Genomic DNA, 22,180 nt, shown 5'->3' on the forward strand with positions numbered 1-22,180 from the left:
CCCTCTTCTCTCTATCCCTGTTTCTTTTTTCTTTCTCTGTCTTTCTCTGTCTCCCTCTCTTCCTCTTTCTCACCTCTCTGTTTTTCTATTCCTTTCTCTTTTCTTCATTCTCTATTTCTCTGTTCCTTTCCTCTCCCCTGTTTCTCAGATTGCCTTTCTCTTTCTTTTTCTGTCTCTTTCACTTTTTCACTCTTCTCTTCCCACTCGGTCTCTGTCTCCTATCCCTCGGTTTCTCTGTTTCTGTCTCTGACTGTCTGTCTGTCTGTCTCTCTCTTCTATTCCCCTGCCTCTTTTATCCTTTCTGACTCTCCTTGTCTCTCTCCCTCCCTCTCTCCCTCCCTGCCTTTCTCTCCTTCTGTCTCTGTCTCTCTCTTTGTCTCTAGGTTTCTGTCTCACCTAGTTTTGTAGGAGAAACTAATGAGGTCTTGGGTTTTTCCCTTCTATCTATAGTCTGCCCCTTGGCTCAGTTGTTCTCTCCTAGTAGCAATGTTGTCTCTCACAGGGTATGGGGGGCTGGAGGTTGCCTAGGGGAGAGTGGTGAAGGAGGCTTCTTTAGCCAAGTCTATGACCATAACCCCAGCAGACTAGATGGAAGGGACAGCCCCTACACCCACAGCTTTCATGCAACTGTGAAAAGAAGAGGTGATGGAGAATAAAGGCTTCCCTTTGGACTTGAGAACAGCCTTAACTTAATCATAGGATCATAGACTTCGTGTCCTTGAGGGGACCCCAGAAATCATTTCTTCCAGTGGTCTCATTTTCCAGAAAAGAAATTAAGGCCTAGAGAGGTGAAGGGAGATGCCCAAAGTAACACAGTCAGTGATTGTATTGCATTTGAACCCAGGACGCTTGATTCTGAACCTATCACTCTGCACCATGGTGACTCATGATTTTAAAATTCACCTACTATAATCACTTCATTTTATAAAAATGAGGAGACTGAGGCTCAGATAGGAAGAAAGGAATAAATATTTAATAATCATCTTCTATATGCCAAGCACTATGCTAAACACTTCACAAATGTTATATCACTTGATCCTCATCACAATCCTATGAGGGAGGAGCTATTGCTAGTTGAGGAAAGTGAGGAGGCAGACAGAGGTTAAGTGACTTGGTCTGGGTCATGCAGCCAGTAAGCATCTAAGGCTGATTTGAACTCAGTTATTTTTTTTAAACCCTTACCTTCTGTCCTAGAATCAATACTAAGTATTGGTTCCAAAGCAGAAGAGTGGGAAGAGTTAGGCAATGGGGGTGAAGGGACTTGTCCAAGGTCATACAGATAGGAAGTGTCTGAGGCCAAATTTGAACCCAGGATCTCCCATCTCTTGGTCTGGCTCTCTATCCACTGAGTTCCCTAGCTACCCCCCCCCCAACTCAGTTCTTCTTGACTCCAGGCTTAAATCTCTATCCATTGTGCCCTTAGCTCTCTGATGCCCCTCTCCTAAGCTCTCATAGGGGGTGAGTGGAAGAGTTAGGAGCAGAAGTCAAGACCTCTGACTCCAAGTCCAAGACTCTGATCACTGCTCCAACCTTTAGCCCCGTGTTGTACAGGTACATTTCTGGAACTCTTTTCCCTTATTAATTTCAGCTCCATATTATCAGAGAACAGGGATTATCATAATAGGAACAAGCTCCAGGCTGGGTACTAATTATCTTCCTCTATCTTCATTAATGAGATTTCCTGTTATAAAGTGAGGTCTGAATCACAGCAGGTATATTAGACACTTAGAGAACATTTTCCATGTGATGTACAGGGCTGTAGCTGTGTGACTTATATTAGTGCCAATGGAAGCTTTGGCCCCAAATTCTCATGCAAAATGCTAACATCTTAGCCTTGGGCTTAAAAGAAAAATATTAGAGTTTTTGCCAGTTTTCCTTCTGCATGTATTACTTAGCATGACTTTTTAATGCCTCAGAAAAATTCATGCGGTATGCACTTTACCTTGGACTAATGCAATAGTCTCCTAATTAGTTCTACTTTATCTCACTTCTCCAATCTGTTCTCTATTCAGAAATCAAATTGACTCCTCTACTCAAAAACTTTCAGTGGTTCCCTATTACCATTAGACTACAATGCAAACTCCTCAGGCTTCCACTATTTGGTTTACACCCCCTTTCCCTGCTTTGAGATCTTATTTCATATGATTTCAGTAAAATGATCCGATGACCATTTATCGAATGCCTGCTTTGAGTAAGGAGCCATGTTAGCTGCTGAGGATCCAAAGATGAAATATACAATAGTCTGCCACACCATGGAATTTCATATCTTCTGGGGTGTATGACATAGTAATTGTTGGGTATATCTATGCCCATGAAAGCCTGAAGCCCCGGGGAGTACTAACAAATAAAAGCATCAGGAAAAGCTCCCGGAAGGAAGAAGCATCTAAGTGCAGTAATTAAGGAGGCTAGGTATACTAAGAAGTGGAGACAAAGAGGGAGAGCATTCCAGGCAGGGAAGATGGCCTGTGCAAAGGTGCAGAAGTAGGAATTGAATGCTAAGTTTGAGGGATTCTCCTTCCAGAGCTCTCTATTCTATTAAGACTAGTTGCTAGTTGTTCTCTGTATGTAATCTTCCATCTTCTACCTTTATTCAGTCAATTAATTGTAGTCTCTTCAGATTTTATAACTCTATCTCCTTTTTAATTATATTATATGTTGTATCTCTCATTCCCTCAGACCCACCCTTCCCCAATTCCCAACAATTCCCTCCAAAATATAAACTTTGCATTATGTTTCTTTCCTTCCTTCCTTCCTTCCTTCCTTCCTTCCTTCCTTCCTTCCTTCCTTCCTTCCTTCCTTCCTTCCTTCCTTCCTTCCTTCCTTCCTTCCTTCCTCCCTACCTCCCTCCCTCCTTCCTTCCTTCCTTCCTTCCTTCCTTCCTTCTTTCCTTCCTTCCTCCTTTCCTTCCTTCCTTCCTTCTTTCCTTCCTTCCTCCTTTCCTTCCTTCCTTCCTTCCTTCTTTCCTTCCTTCCTTCCTTTCTTCCTTCTTTCTTTTCTCCCTCCCTCCCTCCTTCATTCTTTCATTCCTTCATTTATTCTTTCCTTCCTTCCTTCCTTCCTTCCTTCCTTCCTTCCTTCCTTCCTTCCTTCCTTCCTTCCTTCCTTCCTTCCTTCCTTCCTTCTCTTCCTCCCTCCCTCCCTCCCTTATTTCTATCCTCAGCATATAATGAAACATATTGAACATACTAAATACTCAATATATGTTTGTTCAATTGAATTATAACTGAATTATACCTTAACGCATCCATATTCAATGCTTCCCCCTTTTATGCAACATGCTTCTTCCATCAATGTCTTTCTCTGATTATGCAGTCATGTGTCATAGTTGCTAGAAGGCTAGGCTAAGAATCAGGAAGACCTTAGATCAAATCCCATTTCCATTACTTAATATGTGACCACAGGCAAGTCACTTAACCTTATTGAGCCTCAGTTTCCACATCTGTTAAATGGAGAGAGTTGTTTCTACTTCATAGTTTCATTATAAGGTAATAATATATGTCAGTTGTGTTGAAAACTTTAACATATTATCTATAATATGTATTATTTATTATTATTATACTTCATTATGATGAGGTGGCAACTCTGGGATTTCCAAGGCTATGTAACTGGCCCAAGTTCTTCTAGATCCTGCCAAGGTAGAAAGGTTTTGAACATAGTTGCAAGGGGTGGGAGCTCTCCCAACCCACCTTTCAAAAAACAATTAAAAATTATAAGGGTATTTTATTTTACCAATTATTTGTAATAAAAAATTTCCATGTAAGTTTTCTGAAGTTATATGATCCAAACTGTTTCCCTTCTCCTTCCCACCCTCTTCCTGGAGCTTGAAAACAGTTCTATCTGAGTTATACATGTATTATTAAGAAAAAAAAACAAACTAAAAAAAAGCAAGATGAACTAGATTATGACTGGTATAATCAATAAAATGTCATGGGTCATTTTTCTAGCTCAGGTTAGCTTAGGAGGACAGATAGAGAGGTCTTTGATTACTGGGGTGAGAAATGGCCCATTTGTAGAAGCAGTACTGACTGTGGTCCTGGAAGGCAGCTGAAGCAACAGGGGCAGTAACACCCAGAAGGAATACCCAGTGTCCACGGTTTGTAAGGATATTGAACGCTGAGTCAGAAAGAGATTCCAGATGGATCCCTATACTAGCACTGGTATAGGATTGGGCATTATTTGGAAACTCTTAGCCCAGTACCTAATTTTTTTTAAACCCTTGCCTTCTATTTTAGAATCAATACTGTGTATTAGTTCCAAGGCAGAGGAGTGGTAAATGCCTTGCCCAGGGTCACACAGCTAGGAGGTGTCTGAAGCCAGATTTGAACCCAGGACCTCCCATCTCTGGGCCTGGCTCTGAATTCACTGAGCCACCTAACTGCTCCCCCCAACCCAGTTTTAAGTAATAATTCCAGGCTGAAGAGGAGTACTTGAAGTTTCTAGGAAGCAGGGGTCCTATCTGGATAAGAACCAGGGCAATGACCAGATCAAACTTGGATCATACTACTTTGGAATCTCTGAAAATCTGCAGGAATACAGACCTAGTTGTGAAAACAACAGGACATAAAAGTATGAAGTTTAGTCCAGTCACCCAATACCCCTGGGATGAGCAGAAGCCAACTATAACATAAAATCCAAAGGCAAGGAACAGGCCTGAATAATGAGAAAACAACAACAACAAAAATAACCTGACCATAAAAAAGGCTAGTATAGTGATAGGGAAGATCAAGGAACAAGGGGAAAAAAAATAAAAAGATAATGACATGAAAACATCTCCAAGAAAACTCAAAGGAAATAAAAAAGGAGTAGTATAGGTCCAGTGATAAATTGCATGCCTATTGCTGCTGGTCCACAGTAGATAGAGCCCTGGAGCAGGAATTAGGAAAATTTGAGTTCTAACACTTCCTAGCTGTGTAACTTGTGGCAAATCACTGCCTTCTCTGTCAACTATAAAATGTGGATGATAATAGTACCCATCTGCTATGGTTGTGGCAAGAATAAAATGAATAATTGTTTATAAGGTGCTTTTCAAACCTTGAAGTATTATATATATATATATATACACATATATATGTTAGTTATTACTAGTAGAAAAGTGATACAGTAGATAGCGTTTAAGACTTAGAATAAAGACTGACTTCCAATCCAGCCTCAGACATTTTCTAGCTATTTCACCTGGAAAAATCTCTTCACTGCTTTCTACTTCAGTTTCCTAAACTGTAAAATGGGGGTAATAAGGATATAATAAGTGAAAAATACTTTGTAAACCTTATAGTACTACAGAAACATGATTATTATTATTTTTATTACTACTACCATTGTCAAAGGATCAGTTTAGCTTAATTTAGAGACTCAGCACTAGGATGTAAGGAATCTTTCTTCCATAAATTGTAGAGAAGCTGAAACTCCTAGCAAAGGAGTTCTCACACCAAAGAATCACTGATTCTTCTTTTTTTAATTGAACATTTTTACTTCATTAATTTAGAATATTTTTCCATGGTTACAAGAATCAAGTTCTTTCCCTCCCCTCTTCCCACCTCTTCCCATAGCCAATGAGTAATTCTACTGGGTTTTACATGTGTCATTGATCAAGATCTATTTCCATTTTATTAATATTTGCACTAGAGTGAGCATTTAGAGTCTACATCCCCAATCACATCCTAATTGACCCATGTGGAAATTCCTGATTCTTGAATCACTTGAGTTTATAATATAGTTGCTGTACCCTAAAGATAGCTCGTGTTACCATCTGTTTTCCATGAAACAAGGTTGAATATTCAAAGCCTTTTCCTTTGAAACCAGTTGGCACTTCCCAGGCAATATGGCTATAATCTGGGCAACTAACATAATTTCATTTTTGTTGTTGTTTCTCTTACCTTTACAGAATCACCAAATTTGAGAGTTGCCAAGGGATCTCAGGGGTCATCTAATCCAATCCCTGTATGAGGTGAATCCCCTTTGGATTATACCAGAAAGGAGTTTTCTGATTGCTGCTTGAAGACTTCCAACTGGAAGAACCCATCACCTCTCAAGGCAGTCCATTAAGCCTAAATCTTCCTCTCTGCAGTTTATATCGATTGCTCTTGGTTCTACCCCCTGGGGTCAAGCAGAATGAGGCTAATTTCTTTTCCTTGTAGGAGCTCTAGAGATACATGAAGCAGATATCCCATTGCCTCCAACCTTTCCTATCTCCTTTTGTGTTTGGTCTTTCCTGTTTAGCTCATTAACTCCTTTGGCAGACACAATCTTTCTTTTTATTAATTGTACCCTCAGCCTTTAGGTATTGTTCTCAGCTTCCAGAGAGTCTTTGGAACAGTAGGTGCTTAATACATTTTTATTGGATTGGATTGTAAGTAGAAGTGCTGGGATTGGAACTCAGGTTCCATGACTCCAAGTTCAGTGGTCTTTTGAACCACATGATGAGGCTAACAGATCCTAACTCCTTTGGTACCCAACCAACATTCTTTTCCCTAGACCTTGCTGACTCTCAGTTAAACAAGGACACAGTGTGGGCATGACAACTGTAGTCCTCAGTCTTGAAATTAGAATCACCCAGTTTTGGAGTTGGAATGAGATCTGAAGAAAGAGCAGGGAAAAAAACAACAACAAAAAACAACAGGATCTCACCCTGTAGTCTTGTCTTGCAAGTATGCCGCATTTGTTCAAAACCTCTTTTAGATGCTGAGACTGGGCCAAATTCACCACCATATTTGGTCCTTAGGAGAGAGTGATGCTCCCTTCACCAACCCATTGGCCTCCAGCTGCATACTGTTTATTATAAAGTCTCTGCATTAAGGAAACTCAAAAGGCTATCTCTTAATATATTCTCAGCACTGTTTTATTTTGGATTATTTTTGCATTTGATCCCAAATGAGAAAGAAGCAGCTAAGAGGAAGAATAAATACATTTTTATGAGGGACTAGAGCTGGTCCTCCGTTGGCATCATTGGCTCACATAGAATTCTGTGGGTTGGTAAGAAATGCAAAAAAAATAGATTCTTGCTTTATTAAGTTGACATGAATTGTAAAGCAGAGCTCTAAATAACTGTTCTTTTTTGGGAAGGGGAAGGGGTCCTGGATTTATCATTTCTTCTGTGTGGAAACAGTCTTGACCAATGCAGAACAACCCATTTGTGCAGAGGATTGCTTGACTCCTGGGAAGCTGAGGGGATCTTGGGATCAAAAACTTGGAGCAGGAAATGACCTTAAGAGCTATTTATTTCAACTTATTTTAAGAAGAGCAAATGTAGATTCAGAGAGGTCAGATAACTTGTCCAAGGGTACACAGTCAATTATACTTGAACCCAGGGTTTATTAACCCAAAGCCAACTCTCTAGGCACTGATTTAATGCTAACTCTGTAATGGCCTTCCATGATCCTGATCTTTAGAGAATACTTTGAGACACAAAATGTTGGCACAGAGAAATAATAGCAATCATTGCAATTATATTCCTAGCCTATTTTACAGGGACCTCCTCAGTTAAAGGAAGTTCAGAGGCCATCTAGTTCAATCTGTACCTGACTAAGAATTATTTTTATAATTCTCATAAGTAGCCACCCAAGAGCATTCTTATAGCTTTCCAAAGAGGAGGAGGAGCATTTCTCCCAAGGTAGCCTGTTATATTTTAGGATAATAGAAGGAAGGAAGAGAGGGAGCTAGGGAAAAAAGGCAGAAAATAAGTATAATTAAGCAACTACCATTTGCTAGGCACTGTTTTAATATTATGGTATTTGATTTTCATAACAACCCTAGAAAGTGGGTGCCATTACTATCCCCATTTTACAGTTGAGTCAAAAGAGGCAGAAAGGGGTTAAATGACATATCCAGGGCCATATAGCCAGTAAGTGTCTGAGGCAGGATATGATTTAGGGTTTTCTTGACCCTTGGGCTCTATCCATTGTGATATCCATCTACCTATAGGCATTTTGGTTATTGGCAACATTTCATGTCGAACCTACATTAGGTTTTTCATAATATCCCTCCATTGCCTCTATTCTACTTTGAGTCAAAGAGAACTGTCTAATCCTTTCCTAACATTGCTATATTTAAAGACAGCAACTGTTTTCTCCCTAAGTTTTCTCTCCTTTAGGTGAATCACCCTTAACTCATTCAACCAATCCTTTAGTGGCATTAACTTTAAGCTCTTCATCATAATGACCCCTCCTCTTGTTACTCTCTAGTTTATCATGATATGTCCTGAAATGTAGGGTTCAAAACTGAACACAGAGGGCCCCAAACAGCAGAACACTCACATCCCCAATCCTGGCCTCTGTGTTCTGATTAATGTAGACTAAGAATTCATTAAGTTTCTAGGTTGCCATATCACAACACTGACTCAAAATGCCAAACCACTCTGATGACCCCACCTTTGCCTCTGGCAAACCAGAGGAGCCCCATGGTAGGGATATTAATGTCATGGGCGCCATTTTTGTTTTTGTGAGTATAAGGATACATTTACAAGTAGAGTACACCTCAGTTGTTTACTAGGTAAGAAGGGGGCCTTGAAACTGCCTTAGGTGTGAGAGAAAGTATAATTGGATTGACTGAAAGACTGGATCACACTCTCTGGCCTATGTAAAACCTGGGACCTATTTGTAATTTAACCAAGCAATCAATACATTTATTAAGTGCATATTATCTGCTAGGCACTATACTAAGTACTAGAGTTAAAAAAAGAGGCTAAAGATGGCTCTTGTCCTCAAGGAACTTATAATTTAGTGGGAAACACTATATATACAATAAATGAAAATAATCAGCAGAGGGAAGGCACTAGAATTAAGAGGATTCAAATATTTGGGGATTCAAGTGACCATCAAACCAAAAGAATATTTTGACCAAAACCCTGAAAGGATCCATTTTTGGTGAGAGAGGAAAACCTCATTCTTCCCTGCCCTTGATGAGAGGGAATCAGTATGAACTTCAGAAATCAGGAGGATTTGAGACTTCCCATTTTCCCGTCACTATCCTCCCTGAGTCTTTGGAACAACTGATGGCAATGTCCATATCAGGAACCAATGGCTGGCTGAGGTAAAGAAAGTAAATTCAAGGCTCTACAAAAAAGCCCAGAAGAAAGAAGAAAAGCTAAACCAGAGCTAAGAGGAACAACTTGAGGAATCCAGAAAGGTGACTTCCAAGAGCTGTGAATTTCCCCTTTACATCATGTGCTATCTAATATTTGGGTCCACTTTTCTCTTCTCTCTGCAAGTACTAGTGGGAGAATGTGTCACAGACTTTTGTGGGGATATTTATACCAATTATGCTATCTGCAGTAAATACCACCCTTTTTTCCCTAAAAGCTAATTAAGTCTGGCTGACTAAATGTTATCACCTGATAACTACAGTGGGAAACATACCAGTGGAGGTTGTTGAGAATTAGAAAACCACCCTCACTCCAACCCTACCCCTGGACTTTGAGGGGATTAGTACTCAACATCTGGGCACCCAATATGCCAGCAGGAGTATAAGTTTGGGTAAAGACCCCTAAATTCTATATATACTACATAATGACTCCTGAAATAATCAAACTAGAAAAAAATAGAACTTTGGTGTATAAAATTGGAAAATGGAGATCGCTGCAAAGTATTTCTTGGAACAGCAAAGAGACACACAAGATCTTCAAATAGACAGAATACACCATCCAAAGAAGCTTTTTCAATACTTTCAGTTCTTCTTTTGTGCCAAAGAGCCAATTTCTAGATTTTAATGACTGTATAACGAAAATGGTAGGAAATGAACCCCATGGGAACTAAAGACCCATCCAGTCATTGAACAATTACGCTGACATGACAGTAGTTTTCTATGGGGAACAGAGAAATATCAACCTACCTTAATTACATCTTCATCTGATGATCTACACTCCACAGACTCCAAAAGATCTGTCACAGTGCCGTCTTCCTCCACAGAGACCACCTTTACAGGCACAGCCACTGTCTTCCCAGTGAGAATGGCCGTATTCAAGATTTCTGCTTCCTGGAAAACCAAACAAAGCCCTGGGTTTTACACTCCTTCTCTGAATGACCTTTCCCCTGAAATGTGATAATTCCATTCTTTTTTGGCCCTCCCTGCAAAGGGAATCTAATTTGTGTTATTTCTTGGAAAGCCTCTCACTGTCAGCCATGGGGGTTAACGTGACAGGTACAGTCATTATTAGCTGTCATTACTCAAATTCTTAACAAGGAGCTCCAAGAACATGACAGAAGAAAAGTGTCTACACACCAAAGACCAAAGAAAAGAACGGCCCTAAATTAGTTCAACAAAATATAAGATCATGGATAGACCCAAGGAAGGGGAAGGAGTTTCTGCATAAGCAGATATATCAGTCTACAAAACTCATATTGTTTCTGGACTCTAAGAAATGTCCCCTCCCCTGAAAAATCTACATAGGGACCAATCTTATTGATGTCAGATTTGCTTATATGTCCAAATGGACTATGGGTTACATGGAATATGACTAATCCATCACCCAAACCAGACTGGGAACTGGAAACTGATCTGTTTCTTCTTTGGGAACTTCCACTCCATCCCTTCTTCCCATGCTAGGGCAAGGTCCCATAGCTGGGGTCATCTTTCTGCTCTAATAATAGTAGCTAGAGCAGCTACATGATAGACAGCCACATGATGAGAGTCAGGAAGACCTAGGTTTGAGTCTGGCTTCCAACATATGCTAACTGTGGGTCCATATCATTTGAGTCATTTAAGCCTTCAGTGCCCCAGGCTCTAAATTGCAAAGCAGGTGTTGATCAGCATTCATGGAGGGTGTTTTCACAAGGCAAATGCCAAACATGGATAATAAACAATCAGGACTGAAAAAAAAAAACCCATCCCACAACAAACCAAAAGACATGTATGAATATCTGATGAAAAATTCTGGATACTCTTCTCTAGGAGCAGTGAGTTAACAAGAATTTTTAAAGCACTACTATGTGCCAGGCACTTTGTTAAGTGCTGTGTTGCAATAAATCTTCATTAATGAGAGACTGAGGCACAAAGAGTCTGAGCTTATCTATTTATTGGAAAAGTTAGTGGTTGCTAATAATAGCAGACAATGATCCCGTAGTAATCAAAGACCTTTAATTGGGTTAGAATAGATCTTTTATACAATTTAATGATTTTATAAGGTTCAGATACTAGGATTGTGATTGGTTCTTTTTTTTTTAACTCTTAACTTCCATCTTAGAATCAATACTGTATATTCAGGTAGAACTGTGAGGGCTAGGCAATGGGGATTAATCAACTTGCCCAAGGTCACACAGCTAGGAAGTGTCTGAGGGCAAATTTAAAACCATTTCCTCCTGGCTCTCAATTCATTGAGCCACCTATTTATTTAGTATTCATTATTCTCTATTTCATTATTCACATTCTCAATTTATTGGGGCACCGATCTGTGCTCCCACCATGACTGGTTCTTTTTTTTGTTTTAAAGTTTATTTATTAAATTAATTAATTTAAAATATTTTTCCATGGTTACATGAATCATGTTCTTTCCATCCCCTCCTCTCTCCTCCCTCCTGTAGCCAACAAGCAGTTCCACTGGATTTTACATGTGCATGACTGGTTCTTAATAACACTATCTGACCACTTGTGAGTCTTCACCCATCGTAGTGATCAGAAAACCCGAATTAAATCAGCATTCTCTTGGCATCGTTAGTGACTGGAAAAACCAAATTAGTCTAATATCCTCTTATTTTTTTTTTTTGAAAATTTTATTTAATTAGATGATTTAGAAAATTTTTCCATGGTTACAAGACTCATGTTCTTTCCCTCCCCTTCCCCCTGTCCCGTATCTGATGCACAATTCCACTGGGTTTAACATGTGTCGTTGATCAAGACCTATTTCCGCTAATATCCTCTTATAAGAACCAACCCCACAGCGCCCTCCCAGACCAGGGATTTTCCAAGGTTTTATGAAGTGGGGCTTAGACTTAGTCAACTTTCTGTAATATTCTCCGGAAGGTTCCTTCTGTACTAATGGAGTACTAGGTGACCATCTTGAGATCAGGTTAACCCATCTTCCATCTATCTTCCTTATCTTGTTAACTGACATTTTGGTTTGCTTTCTAAATAAGGGCTGGGCATTAGACCTACAGAGTAATATTCTTTAAAACTTGGCTACAATGGTAAAATTTGAATATAATGGTTACTATTATGATTAATAAAACTTAACTACAAATCACTAATGGATAATCAATAATCAGTTTCATAGCTGGAAACACAAAGAAAGGTAAAAATATGGTTCCTAGCTTTAAAGAGCTCACGTTGTAGCAAGGACAATATGCAAATACATCTCTATATTCATTACATGTTGGTTGGTTGGTTGGTACATACAGAAACAGATATATGTGTTTATATTATATTATATGGCATGATATAACACGATATGATATTATATGATAGGATATTACACGATATGATATATCATATTTGATATGATATATTAGATATGATATATCAGATGCATCATGTCATATATGTGTAAATGGAAGCCAGTCTTGTAAGGAAAGTGGAGAGCTTTGCAGAGAGAAGTGGCATGAGATCAGCAGGAAGATTCTGGGATTTTGAAGGAGGGTTAGGCTGGGACCAAGGCTATTAGGGGGCTCTCTGGAGAATCTCTGGGTGTGGTGGCTCCAAATTTCCTTGGTGGCTAATCCTGTCCTTTCCTGATTCCTGTTTGCTTGTAGTATTTCATTGAGACAGTTTCTGGTGAACCTGATCCATCTGCAGTGCTTGTGAGATTGAGTCTGGATCCTTTTTGGATCTAAGACCTTCCCTGGCCCTAGCAAAGCCTTACACAGACCCTTTCCTTAAATCCAACAATGGGGGGTTTAGTTGAGGGTTTTAGTTAAGATCAGGCACTGGAGATTTGGGAGTTAAAGAGAATTAGAGTAGGGAGTTCACTAAGAAGAAATCCCTGTGAAGGGATATTTAGATCTGGTGGGTATAGGTAGATTGATCTTAGTTTAGATTATCCCAAATCCCCTTTTCACCTTCCCTTGTTTATTAAATACAACCAACCGTCCCTGTGCTATATAGTGGTCTGTGTTTATTAGCTCAGGCTCTGGCTCTTCCTGCCCTGGGCTTGGGTAGCCTTCCCAAACCAGATTACTGGCCCAAATTACCATCCTCTGCAACCAACAATTATATCAGTCTCAAAAGGAAGTGTTAGGGAAAAGGGACAGGACAAGGAATAACTTCTTACAGAAGGTGGGATTTTAGTTGGAAGCTGAAGGAAACCAGGCAAGCCAGAGCCTGCTCTGGAGGAGGAGGGAGAGCACTGCAGGAATGGAAGACAGCTAGTGCAAAGGAATGAATAATTTCTGCCGTTACAGTTCAGATGAACAGTGCCAGTTGGGATTTGAAAATAGCTTTCATTATCATCAATTTTCCTAAATCTGGTTAATACAGTGTGTGAGACTAGGGGCCAAGATGATCCTTAAATGTAGATGGAGAGAGACCCTATGAGCATCCCCAGACTGCAGAATGATGATTTATGTGGAAAGAATATGAGATGCAATATGGGTGGCTCCATCCTTTCCCTAGTACTCACTCCATTGATTGTTACCAATAATTATATTGCTGTTCCTTCCAAGAACACACCAGCCACTTTCCCATTTATTTAGTGCCTTTATGCTCAGAAGGCAAGGTGGCATAATGCATAGTGCTGGACCCAGGAATATTTGGATTACAGGATCCCAGTCTTGAGCTGGGAGGAATTTTAGAGATCATCTATTCCAACCACATTTGAACCCAAGAGAGGATAATGACTCACCTAAGGTCACATAAGAAATGATGGATTTGAACTTGAGTCCTATCACTCGGAAATTCCAAGGTGTAGAGTTGGAAGGTACCTCTGAGGCCATCTAGTATTTTTGCCTCCCTTTACACATGAGGAAAATAAGGTCTATGGAGGTTAAGTGACTTGCCTAAGGTCAGGTAGAGAGTAAGCATCAGAGATGGGATTTGAATGCAGAACCTAGAAGAGGCAGGGAAATCTATTGTACCACATCTCCTGGGTTTAAATCTGTCCTCAGAAACTTAATAGCTGTATGACCCTAGGGAAGTCATTCATCTCTGTGAGCCTCAGTCTCCTCAACTGTGAAAATATAAAATAATTATTTCTATCTCACAGGATTATCATGAAATTAAATTGTGAAAAAGCTTTTCAAATCTTAAAGCATGACATAAACTCAAGCCATTATTAAATATCACAGCAGCAATGCCAATCTAATCATTTGCCAGTTCATTCAATTGTTTCCTGTAGCCCTAGAGCAAGGAAAATGTCTTCTGGGGAGGCTGGTGCCATCTTCCATGTCAACTCAAGATATTGTCCTTTTTTCCCCTCCTATCCTGACAAATAAGCCTTTTGCTTGGGTGATGAAGAAGCTTTTGAAAAGTCTCTCTTTGAGTTCAGAGAAATTCTGAAAGCCTCCTGGGTCCCCACCAGTGATTCACATCTTCTTTGGTAAATGGATCTTGTTCTGGGTTCTTAGCTTGACCTCATTTGACTGTGGGTCAAAGAAACAAAATATGAGATAGAAACAGTAGCAGGAGGAAGAGATGCTTCTTCCAGTTGCCTTTGGGCAGGTTAAGGAACGATAGAGATCTCCATTATCCAAAGGTCGGGGATCAGAAAGAGCTTGTCACACAATTGAACAGAGTCCAGCTTCTCTCTTCCTTCCCTCTGCCCAGCAGACTAAAGCCCTAAGTCCTTTACAAATAAAGGTATACTTTGTTTTATACACTTTGCAGATATGGCATTTTTCTAAAAATTGAGGGCTTGTGGCATCCCTGCAACAACCAAGTCAAGCAATGCCATTTTTCTAACAGCATGAGCTCTCATCATGTCTCTGCATTACATTTTGATCATTCTCACAATCTTTCAAACCTTTTCAGTATTATTATATCTGTCATGGTGATTGGGGATCAGTGATCCTTGAGGTTACACTTGTAATTGTTTTAGGAGGCCATGAACCATGGATGGCCATATAAAATGATGACCTCCATCGATAAAAGTTGCTATGTTCTGACTGCTCTTTCCCTACCTCTCTTCCTCACCTCTATCTCACTACCTTTCCTCGGGCCACCCTACTCCCCGAGACACAAAAATATTGAAATTATACCAATTAAAAGCCGTACAATGGTTTCATAGTGTACAAATAAAAGGAAGATTCAATCTCTGTTCTCAAATTTTAAAAATTGTCACAGCATCAATCACCCTGATCAGGATGAGACTGAGGGAAGACCCTCCACTAGCAAAAGGATTATATCTTGCCGAAGGCTCCGATAATGGTTAGCAATGAAATATTATTTTTTTATATTTTTAGAGGTTTATTTAAGATCAAGAATTTAAGAAAATACAAGTAAGAAAGCACGTGCATAATGAAATATTTTTAAATTAAGGTGTGGACATTGTTTTTTTAGACATAATACTATTGCATACATAGTAGACTACGGAATAGTAAAAAGATAAATTTTACATGCACTGGGAAACCAAAAAATTCACGTGATTCACTTTATTGTGGTAGTCTGAAACCAAATCAGGAATATTTCCGATGGATGCCTGTAAAAGAAACCAATGAAATTGCAACAACCTGGCCTTATCACATGTCAGGAAGAGGCATTTTGTAGGCTGATAGAAAGGGGAAGACTTTCTCAGGGACCAGAAAAAAAGTCAAGACTGTCTTTTAAATATTTGGAGATTCTGAGAACACAAGAGGCAGGGGGCCTAGGAGGAACACTGACTGGCAGTGGAAGGTCCATCTGTCCCCAGTGTATTCTTATGCTTGGAATGGAATGTTTTATTCTGTCTTGTGAGATCTTGTTGGGGATTGGTAAGGAAGCTTCCAGATTTTACAGTTTTGGTCTTTTGTCTCTTCCAGGGTCGCCAGCCTTCCAAAAGCTTAGTGATTAAAAAAGGGGCCTCTTTCCCTTCAAAGAACAAAGAAATAGTTGCTAGATTCAGGGGCTTTTTCTTCCTTGCCTTCTTGATGGATATTGTATTTATATCATACATGCTGTATTAATGAATGTACATATATGTCTATATAAATAAAGTTATGTATTTATAGCTGCATATACACTTATATACATATATAAGTTCTCAAGTTTATAAAACAGATAGTGAATCACAGAATTTGAGAGTTAGACATCACTTCTAGCCCAACACATAGACTAAAATAATCCCTACTATAATACACACAATACAAAGTTATTCAGTGCCTATTGGTAGCCTTCTAAGAGGATTCCACCTCTCTGGGCAGCCCATTTCACTTTTGGACAGCTCTTATGGTTAGGTTAGTTTTCTTGGCAAAGATACTGGATGCGTGCCATTCCTTAGAGAGGAGCAAGTTGAGGCAAACAGGGTTAAGTGACTTGTCCAAGGTCCTGTAGCTAGGAAGTGTCTGAGGCCAGACTTGAACTCAGGAAGATGAGTCTTCTTGACTCCAAGTCTGGCATTCTATCTACTACACCACTTAGCTACCCGATGCCTAGATCTTTGGGAAAGATTATTGTGACTGTCGTGTGAGGGATAGATTAGAATGGGGAGAGAATGGAAAGGAGAAAATTAGTTACAACTATCTCGCAGGGAGTGAAATAAGCAGAACCAGGAGAACATTGTACACAGTAACAGCAATATTGTGTGATGATTAGCTGTGAAGGACTTGGATAGTCTCAGTAATACAATGATCCAGGACAATACTGAGGGACGTATGACAAAGATTGCTATCCACCTCCAGACAAAGAATTATTGGAGCTGGAATGCAGATCAAAGCATGTGGTTTTCCCCTTTAGTTTATTTGGATATTTATTTGGAGGTTTGGGGTCTATATGATTATTCTCTTACAAAAAATGAATAATATGGAAATATGTTTTGTGTGCTAACACATATAACTCAGATCAAATTGCTTGCCAGCTTTGGGAAAGGGGAAGGAAAGGAAGGAAGGAGACATTTTTGGATCATGTAATTTCAGAAAACTTCTGTGGAAAATTGTTATAAGATGTAATTGGTATAAAAATATCTTTAAAAAAAACAAAAAAACCCTCTATCTTGCAGAGAGACACCTGGGTGGCTCAGTGGATTGAGAGCTAGGTCTAGAGATGGGAGGTCCTGGGTTCAAATATGCCTCAGATACTTCTTAGCTGTGTGATCCTGGGCAAATCACTTAATCCTCATTACCTTCCCTTTATTGCTTACCCACCTTGTAACTGATACACAATATTGATTCTAAGATAGAAGTTGAAGGTTTAAAAAAAATACTATCTTACAACAGTCTAAGGGGGCAGAAATGATGAGACTCTCTCTGGGTGATAGGTCCAGAGAGGAGAGAGATTAGTGACAAATTTTCTGAACATAAACTATCAAAAACCAAGCATTAAAAAAAACCCTTATTATATGGGGGCATCTGGGTGGCTCAGTGGAGAGGCAAGCCCAGAGATGGCCTCAGACACTTTCTAGCTATGTGACCCTGGGCAAGTCACTTATCCCCCAATGCCTAGCCCTTACTGCTCTTCTGTCTTAGAACCAATACACACAGTATTGATTCTAAGACAGAAGGTAAAGGTTTTTAATTTTTTTAATACCTATTATATCCCAGGAAATGCTCTAACCATTGGGGAAATGAAGATAAAATCAAACCATGTTCTCCAGGAATTGATCACAGGAAGCAACATGGAATCTACAAGTAGGTGGTAGGGGAGCAGAAGGGAGATTTGGTTTCCTCAACTGCCATTCATATGATATAGTCACTAAACACTCCTTCCTTGCCTCAGTTTCCTTATCTGTGAAAGCAGAAAATTGGAAGCAAGGCACTCCAAGGTAAAGTTTCTCTGGTTCTAAACCTATGATTCTATGACCTTAAGTTTGGGGGCCAGTATGGGAACCAGCATGGCTAGAACATGGCAGGTATAAAGGAGAGGGATGTGAAACAATTGAATCTTTTTTTTGGGGGAAAAAATCTATAAATTATACAAGAAAATGAATGAGCTTCATTAAGTATTCTCTCTATTCATGAGTCAGATTCCATTATTGTAACAATCAAACATAAAATTTTAAAAAAAGAAATAAAAAAGAAAAACAAAATATTATGGCTGCCCATTCATTTTAATATAAAATTTTCACACTGATCCAGAAATCTTAGAAAGTCCACAAAGAGGAAAAAAGAAATGAAAAAATAATTGTTTCTATTTTCTCAGTTGGGTATTTTCTCTAAATTAAAGTATTAGAAACACATGATTTGTGACATTCCTATTAAATGTGGGGAGATGAGTCCCATCAAATGACTATGGCTGAGCCATGGTTGAATATTATTTTTCTTCATAGGGGTGCACGTAGAGCATTACTTGGGATCAAAGACCAGCTTGGAAGAGGACTAGGGATGAGCCAATCACTAGAGAGCAGTCCCATCAAATCAACTTCAAAGCAGCTAAGCGGATTCAAATCATTTACTTCCCTGGGAGGGAATATGTGAACAAAGACCATTTGAGGAAAGGAGAGATCAGGATTTACTGGCAGCTTAAACTGGTTTTTTATTTGGGTTTTATTCGCAAGAGCAGCATTTCCAATGAGGAAGGGGTCAGAGGCTAGCCTGAGGCTCCCAGGGAAGACATTTGTAAGAATTTTCAGAGAGTAAACCTTGTAAAATAGTGGATCAGGACACATATGGTGGGGAGGGAGGCATGGAAGGAGAATATTTCCTTAAGATTTTATTACTAGAATTCAGAGGAACTTTGAACAGATCATTTTAATGATCGTCGACCTCAATTTGTTTATCTGTAAAATGGAATGATGGGAGATGACCTGAAGTTGAATTAACAAAAAATGGTAAGCAGCAAGCAAGAAGATAAAGGGCCAGTTTGGGAGTTAAGAAGATCTAGGTTCAAGTTCTAGCTCTGATACAGACTACTAACAACTAAGTCAGCTTCAGCCCTTGGTGACCCAGGCAGCTATGGAACAGGGAGTTCTTAAATTGTTGCTCTTTAGTCTTTTCAGTCATGTCCCCATTTGGTGTTTTCTTGGCAGAGAAACTGGAGCAGTTTGCTATTTCCTTCTCCGATTCATTTGGCAGATGAGGAAACTGAGACAAAGTGGGTTAAGTGATTTGCCCAGAGTGACACAGCTAGTTTGCTATTTCCTTCTGCAGTTCATTTGACAGATAAGGAAACTGAGGCAAACTGGGTTACGTGACTCACCCAGAGTGACACAACTAGGAAGTGTCTTCACAAAGATGAATCTTTCTGATTCCAGGTTCCATTCACTGGGCCACCTGGACCACTGAGAGATTAAATGATGATGACTTGTTCAGAGGTCTCACTTAATTATTTTCTGAAGATCTGTGTTGGCCAGACTCTAAGAAGAGCCCTCTATCCACTAAGCCAAACAGCTTCTCATTAATATACTCACTCTATTATATTTTAAAAATATTATTATTGTTATTTAAATAAACAGACCTGGACATTCTGCCTTATCACCAGGGATACATAAGTCACATTTAAACCAATTTAATCAGTTAGGTCTTGGAGCTGGGTTCCTCTATGGATCTGTTTAATGGCAAGAAAAACTGAAGTTTCCCTCAGGGCAAGCACATAAAAAGGTCTTTGATCCCAGGAAGCTATCAGCCTGCTGATGTTCCCAAAGCCCACAGACACCTGAGGAATTTAGATCTTTGGATGAAGGCTTCTCTTTTGTACAAGCACCAACAGATAAGGAGTGTGTGTGTGTGTGGGGGGGCAGGAATGGTGACTGAAAGGGGAGATGACATGGAACTTTGGAAGTGCAATCAAACTTTTCATTAATATTCACATCTTTTATATTTTCCTCCTGAAATGTACAGCCAATTTCACCCCAGATCTAATCGCCAGCATTCTGCACTTCCAGATACTTACACTCTCCCAGAATTCTCACTCATTTCTTAATTGTTCCACTGCCAGCGTTTAGGGGAGAAAAGACCTGGGCAAACATGAGCATTATCAAAATGTGGCTAAGTTTTTAATACTAATTTGATACATTGATCCATCTGTGATCACAGTGATGTTGGGTGCAGATTACAGTTTATTCACATATTCTCATCCTATATGTATATTTATCCTTCATGTTCTGATTAATATATGTTGTCTTACCCATTAGAATTTAAACTCCTTTTTTTTAGGCAAACAGGGTTAAGTGAATTGCCCAGGATCACATAGTTAGGAAATGTCTGAGGTTGGATTTGGACTCAAGTCTTAGGAATTGTCTCTTCCACACCCCTCATGGTCTTTTGACTCTTTTTGTATCTTTAGAGATTAGCATAGTTTGCCTAAGTAGTGTGTAGATAATAAATTCTTCTTGATTGATTTATCTTGTAGGAAGGGGCTAGGTTATAAAAAGTCTTAACAACAAATAGAATATTTTATGTTTGATTCTGGAGGGAGAGAGAGAGAGAGAGACAGACAGACAGAGAGAGAGACAGAGAGACAGAGAGACAGAGAGACAGAGACAGAGACAGAGAGACAGACAGAGAGAGAGAGACAGAGAGAGAGACAGAGAGACAGAGAGACAGAGAGACAGAGACAGAGACAGAGACAGAGAGACAGACAGAGAGAGAGAGACAGAGAGAGAGACAGAGAGACAGAGAGACAGAGAGACAGAGACAGAGACAGAGAGAAAGAGAGAGACAGAGACAGAGAGAGAGAAGAGAGACAGACAGAGAGAGAGAGAGAGAGAGAGAGAGAGAGAGAGAGAGAGAGAGAGAGAGAGAGAGAGAGAAATATGGTTGGCCTCTGTGGTACATTGGAGTGGTATGGCAGAGATGAAATTGATAGGCATTGGCAACACTTGAGGAAAATCTTCAAAACTTAGTCCTTCCTTTTGAGTTTGTTTTTTTTTTTTTTACACCTTGCTGCATGTTGTGTACTCTCTAATCCAGTGGCACTGGTCTTGCTGCCAAACAAATAAGACACTCCATTTCTTGTTTCCAGACATTTTCTTTGGTTGTCTCCCCTGCCTGGAATTCTCTCCCTCTTCTTCTATGCCTACTGACTTCTCTGGGTTCTTATAAGTTCCATTTAAAATCCCATCTTCTACAGGAAGTCTTTTCCAACCCATCTTCATTTTAATGCCTTCCAACCTTCATTTATTTCTTATTTATTCTGTATATAGAATATTTGCATCATTAGCTTCTATTTGGTTTTCAGGAGTATGTTGCTTGGGCAAGGTTTTGAACCTCACATGCCAAGCTGTTAATCAATCCCCTTTCCAATTATTTCTTCCATACCTCTCATTTCTTTTCCAATCTTCCTGGTACTCTCATTTCATATATATATATATGTCAGACTCTACACGTTTCTTGAGAGAATGGATGAGCTGTTTCTGCTATTCCTTTCTTAAGAGTCCTGAACATTGTTATTCCAGGCTTTTAGGAATAGGTGGTAGCTATAAAAGCTCTGAAGAGCTCCCAGAATGGTTTGACCCTGAGCAAAGTCTGATCACTGTTTCCCTGGTCTGAACTCTGCAAGTTTCCTGGGTCTGAGCAAAAGGTTCAGGGGCTTATCTTTTAGAGTTTCAGTAGATTGTTGTTGGACCCAGACATTATTTGCCAGCTGGAAAGCTCTGAAGGCTCTCTTTCAGCCTAGTATTCCTGTCCTGGTTATTTATTTGCAGATGCTGGACTGTGCTGGGGGCTTCTACTGAGACTGTTTAACTCCTAATGTCTAATCCACATAAGTACTGCTTGTTTCTAAACTTGCTTTTTTGCTTGCTTCCCAACCCAAGACCTGTGGCTACCTCTCATTCTGGAATATAGTATTACCCTTTAGGTACAATTCCTCTCCTCAGTCTACCCTGGATCTTTGACCTGGGACTGGATGGAAAAAAAATAAAGCTTCCAGTTGGCACCTATTCCTACATTCTATACATGTAGGGCCTTCCATGTTTGATCTGGTACCTCATATTGCCTCTATCTATGATGGAATATTCTTTGTAGTACCCCTGGCTATACTTTGTGCCTGTTGGTTTAGATCCAGAGTCTGCAGTTTGAGAATGAAACTTTATGAATTTTCCCTTGAATTTTCCAATCAAGATCCAGCCTGATGTATTTTCTAGATCTTTTCTTAGAAATTGTCACCCCCCCCCCCCAGGTGGAAGGGAGATTTCATCCTGGCTTTTACCCTATGCAAATATTTTTCAAGTTTGAAGAAATAAAATTCACAAAGT

General features: G+C 39.6%; 1 protein-coding gene across 1 annotated transcript in view; it reads right to left on the minus strand.

Annotated features, from left to right (window-relative positions):
* TMEM132D (transmembrane protein 132D) overlaps nucleotides 1–22,180 on the minus strand; it is a 1,072,445-nt gene that overhangs the window by 156,131 nt on the left and 894,134 nt on the right. Inside the window, exon 5 of the mRNA XM_001378917.3 lies at nucleotides 9,823–9,966. Within this exon, the coding sequence (XP_001378954.2) occupies nucleotides 9,823–9,966 (144 nt within the window). The remainder of the gene's footprint in view (nucleotides 1–9,822; nucleotides 9,967–22,180) is intronic.

This window comes from Monodelphis domestica, chromosome 3 (assembly GCF_027887165.1).
Source record: "Monodelphis domestica isolate mMonDom1 chromosome 3, mMonDom1.pri, whole genome shotgun sequence".
NCBI lineage: Eukaryota > Metazoa > Chordata > Mammalia > Didelphimorphia > Didelphidae > Monodelphis > Monodelphis domestica.